Here is a 4797-nt window from a genome sequence, read left to right on the forward strand (position 1 = left end):
TATCTATTACGCCCCAATCTATTGCCATTCCTTAAAATTCAGTATAATTATTTTGAACTGAGATACTCTACCGTATATATATATTTAAAATGTAATTTTGATGCTAATATTTTGATCTCCAGATCGTCGGTGAAAACCTTCCCGTAAGAATCTCATATGCTTTAAAAGGTCAAATCTCTCGCTTTTTATTTTTATTTTCTTTTTCGCTTTTGCATTCTTCGATCACGAGTCAGTTTTCTTTATGTGATCATTTCTGTTTATCGCTAACTTTCCTATAGCAATTTTAGGGTTTGCCCCCCTTTTTCTTATGGATAACAGTTATAATTCTCAATTGATTGCTCCTTGCTGTTGTTGCATGATTGTTATGATCTGGGACATTAAATTTTGATTGGAATTTCAATTAGGGTTCATACTAATCAGCCCAATTCTTGTTTGTGCCAATTTTCTCTCTTTTTATCAGTAATTTTCATGTTTCATTTGTGGACGCATAATTCTCATGTATATAACTTGTATCAGTTGTTGTGGCAGTACATGCCATGTTGCTTTCTCTATGATTTTAAACGTTCATCATCTGATCAATTATGATAATCTCTTCACCGGTGTAATTAGCACGTTTACTCCTTAGAAATCAAAGGGAAGACAGTCTTCCATTTAAATGTTGCGTGATTCTTTATGGGTATTTATGTTTATAATTGTTGAGATACTATAATGCTTGAAACTATATTGGTGCAGGTGTAGTTTTGACTGGTGGAATATGTCCTATTACCAAGATGATGATGCTGAATACATGGCAGATGAGTATGGCATGGAGGACATAGATGACATGGATGAAGAGTTCCGTGCCAGAGATATGTCTGGCTCGGAGTCTGATGTTGATGAATATGATTTCTCGGTTTGTTTTATGATTTACTAGTTACAAATAGGACTTCTTAAAATAAATTCATTCATCATTAACTTAGGAAAATATGAAATAAGGGTTTTTATTTTTAAAATTGGGATAAATCTGAAAATATACACCAAATTTGATCAAATGTGCAATATTATACATAAACTTTGGTTTTGTGCAATTTTATATATGAAAATTTCATTTGATTCAATATTCACAAATCACTAACACAATTATAAATATAGAATCATTTTACAAATACATATTGCATACATATATAATCATTTTTATCTAATATGTAAGTAAATTGATATATTTATTTTTAAAATGTGTACAATTGAATTACAATCAAAGTTTTAAGTATCTGAACTACAATCACAGTTTCATGTGTATGATTACATCAAATCAAAGTCCATGTATAAAATTGCACATTAGATTAAAGTTCATGTGTAGTTTTGAGTTTTATCCCTTAAATTTTTTTTAAGTTTATGATCTAGCTCTCATGGATTGCTAGCCTTCCTTACATAAGTTGATGGTATTGCAGAATAACAAAATATCTGATACTTCTGCTGCTGAAGCTAGAAGAGGAAAAGACATCCAGGGAATACCTTGGGATCGGCTAAGCATCACTAGGGAAAAGTATAGGCAAACTAGGCTAGAGCAGTACAAGAACTATGAGAATATCCCCCACTCTGGAGAAGTCTCCGGGAAGGTAAAAGCACTTATAAGTTGCCTGCTTTCCTTCTATAACAGTTCTTGGATCTAACTAAAATGTGCTAAATTGAAATTTCAATTTGTATGTAGGATTGCAAGATTACCAAGAAGGGTGCCTCATACTATGACTTCAGGCTAAATTCAAGATCTGTGAAATCAACAATACTTCATTTTCAGGTTACCTGAATGGGAGTTTTCATCCAAGACCCGTGATGTCATAGACGGACTTATCTTTTTCTTGTTAAAATTCTTTTTCATATCTTGTTGTTTCCTTTTTTTACCGCTTTACTGTGATGTGATCATTATTTTGTTAGTGATAGACATATCCATTTGTGGTGATGCAGTTGAGGAACTTGATATGGGCTACATCAAAACATGATGTTTATCTTATGTCTCGTTTTTCTGTCATGCATTGGTCTTCATTGACACACAAGAAGCGTGAAATTCTTAATGTTTCTGGGCATGTGGCACCATCCGAGGTCTGCTCTGGCAGTGATCTGGCACTTTATCTGACTTGTTGGTCTTTTTCCTTTTCTTTTCTTGTTATCCTCAGATTGATTTGTGTGTTTTTCCCTTTTTAGAAACATCCTGGAAGTCTGATGGAAGGTTTTACGCAAACACAAGTCAGTACTCTTGCAGTAAAGGATAATCTGCTAGTTGCTGGAGGATTCCAGGGTGAACTAATATGCAAGGTAAGGAAAGCAACTTTTTCCCCTTCAATCCTTCATTGACAAAAAAGTGGTCAGAAAGAGGGATAAGCCTTTGTGCAGTGATTGTGGAGCTGCTTTTCCATGCAATATAGCTACTTTTCAGTTTTTGCAAGTCACTTGAAGCCTAACATTTATATCTTAACTGTTATAGAAAATCTATTGTTGGACATATCTGTCATGCTGTAAGATGGATCTGAGTAAAAAGTTCTATTAAGCAGTTTAGAGCTAATGATTTTCGCGCTCATTCTGTTTCAGAACTTATCTACTTGTTTGTCTTGTTTTGAACTACTTACTGCTTAAAACTTTGTGAATGACAGGTTAAAAAATGTATTTGGATAGTTTCTGTTTTCCCCTTAGCTCTTGGTTGCTGTTTTCCTGATGCCAGTTATTTAAGAAATAATTAGTTGATTTTGATCTGTAATGTAGCATTTAGATCGACGGGGAATAAGCTTCTGCTCCAGGACAACTTATGATGACAATGCCATTACTAATGCTGTTGAGATTTATGTCACTCCAAGGTATTTCTTGTTTCCTGATCTGCTGGTGGCATTTATCTCAGTCAACCTGAACCTAATTTGCTTTGTTTTTGAATTACCAGTGGTGCAGTTCACTTTACGGCCTCAAATAATGACTGTGGAGTCAGAGATTTTGATATGGAGAAATTCCAGCTTTCTAAGCATTTTCATTTTCTTTGGCCTGTCAATGTAAGTTCCATATATTGGGATTGCATTGTTTCGGATCTGTAAACATACACTAATGTTATTCTATGTACCTCTTCGATTTGCAGTATGCTAATTATTGATTCTGTTAATCCAATAAAGGTACATGGTGAGAAACACTAAAAGCCATGCTTGTAATGTTGCTTTTGCAGCATACTTCTCTGAGCCCTGATGGGAAACTTCTAATAATAGTTGGAGACAACCCTGATATTATGTTGGTAGACTCTGATACTGGGAAGGTATTTGTCTGCCTGCTTTTGCAATATTGTTTACATTTTTGGAGATTGCAAAGCATCGGTTGATACTGAAATTCATTGCAGACTGTTATGCCCTTGCATGGACACTTGGACTTCTCATTTGCGTCGGCATGGCATCCTGATGGTGTCACTTTTGCAACCGGGAACCAAGACAAAACATGCCGAATTTGGGATGTTCGAAACTTGTCAAGGTCAATTGCTGTTCTCAAGGGGAACCTTGGAGCAATACGGTCCATTCGCTACACATCTGATGGTAAGTACATGGCCATGGCTGAGCCTGCTGACTTTGTGCATGTGTATGACGTGAAAAGTGGGTATGAGAATGAGCAAGAAATCGATTTCTTTGGTGAGATATCTGGCCTATCCTTTAGTCCGGACACAGAGTCTCTCTTTATTGGCGTATGGGATCGTACATATGGCAGCCTTCTTGAGTATGGCCGGCGGAGGAACTACTTTTATCTTCATTCCCTAATGTGAGTTGATTGTGATGCAGTCAAAACAAGCATGTTGGTGTAGTTTATGATATTTGAGGAACTTGTATCATTACAAGTTGTCGAAGAGGGTTTACTGTAGATGTAAATGTAAAATGAAACGAATTATGTAACTTTAGGTGATTGCTGTTGAATTAGAATTTAGTTTTCTGATGATATAAGATGTTAATGGGAGAAAGGGTAGAATTAGATAGGGTTCTTAAGTTGAACAAAAGTGAAAGACGTGTATGGTTTCCTTTGCTGGGGAGCTACACACTACAGGTTTTAAATTTGAATTTATGAACGGTGGATTTGACTCAACTAAGATTCGTATACTAGTATACCCAAATATTATAAAAAATAGTGATATAATTAGAGGATGTATTTTTGTTTACCTCAACCTGTTCATGTGTCCAGCTGTTGTCATGGGTTGAAGCTTTAGCTCGGCTATTCATACGGCCTTAGATGCCGCACAATAAGCTCAACCAACAATGATGAAAGGATATAGTCAATACCCAAAGACACACAAGGTTAAAGGCACTTGAGAGAGAAGTTTAACAAGGAGCAATGATAAAAGATATAGTCGATTGCAAAAACCACACGCAAGGTTAAAGGCACTTGATAGAAGATAACGCAAGGATAACACTTAAAGGATAAAGGCACTTAAGATAGTCAATGCCAAAAAACACACACAAGGTTAAAGGCACTTGAGAGAGAGAGAGAGATAACACAAGGAAAACACTTGCGAGATGATAAAGGCACACAAGGAAGATTGTAGGAAAATGCTTCGGTATTTGACCGTCAATGTGCGAACGTCGAACCCGAGGGACATAAAGTAATCAAAATGCTATGAATCAAAATACATGCAAGGGAAAAACTATTAAGCTACTAAGGCAACTATTTATTACGACAATGGTAAAGAAATGATTTCTTACAATTCCTAATAAGAGAATAAATGTGCAAAAATCCAATTATCGAAATTAACAAATAGGCAACAATAGTGATTGGTTAATTTCCATGCTAACAGTGAATTTGTGCATA

At 35.5% G+C, this 4797-nt stretch overlaps 1 protein-coding gene across 2 annotated transcripts; it reads left to right on the forward strand.

The window, feature by feature from the left end:
* On the forward strand, window positions 1–4077 carry LOC105768630 (uncharacterized WD repeat-containing protein C2A9.03). Of its 2 annotated transcripts, none has more exons than XM_012588675.2 (10): window positions 1–168; window positions 733–892; window positions 1431–1598; window positions 1691–1777; window positions 1945–2079; window positions 2182–2292; window positions 2737–2828; window positions 2909–3014; window positions 3182–3268; window positions 3350–4077. In XM_012588675.2, exons 2-10 carry the CDS (start codon window positions 755–757, stop codon window positions 3761–3763), a joined length of 1338 nt encoding a protein of 445 aa, XP_012444129.1. In that variant the 5' UTR covers window positions 1–168; window positions 733–754; the 3' UTR covers window positions 3764–4077. The 2 variants fall into 2 exon arrangements, with proteins under 2 accessions (XP_012444129.1, XP_052486647.1); XM_052630687.1 differs by having other exon boundaries at window positions 17–143.
* Window positions 4078–4797: the final 720 nt, after the last annotated feature.

The sequence above is a fragment of the Gossypium raimondii genome, chromosome 5 (assembly GCF_025698545.1).
Source record: "Gossypium raimondii isolate GPD5lz chromosome 5, ASM2569854v1, whole genome shotgun sequence".
In the NCBI taxonomy this organism is placed as follows: domain Eukaryota; kingdom Viridiplantae; phylum Streptophyta; class Magnoliopsida; order Malvales; family Malvaceae; genus Gossypium; species Gossypium raimondii.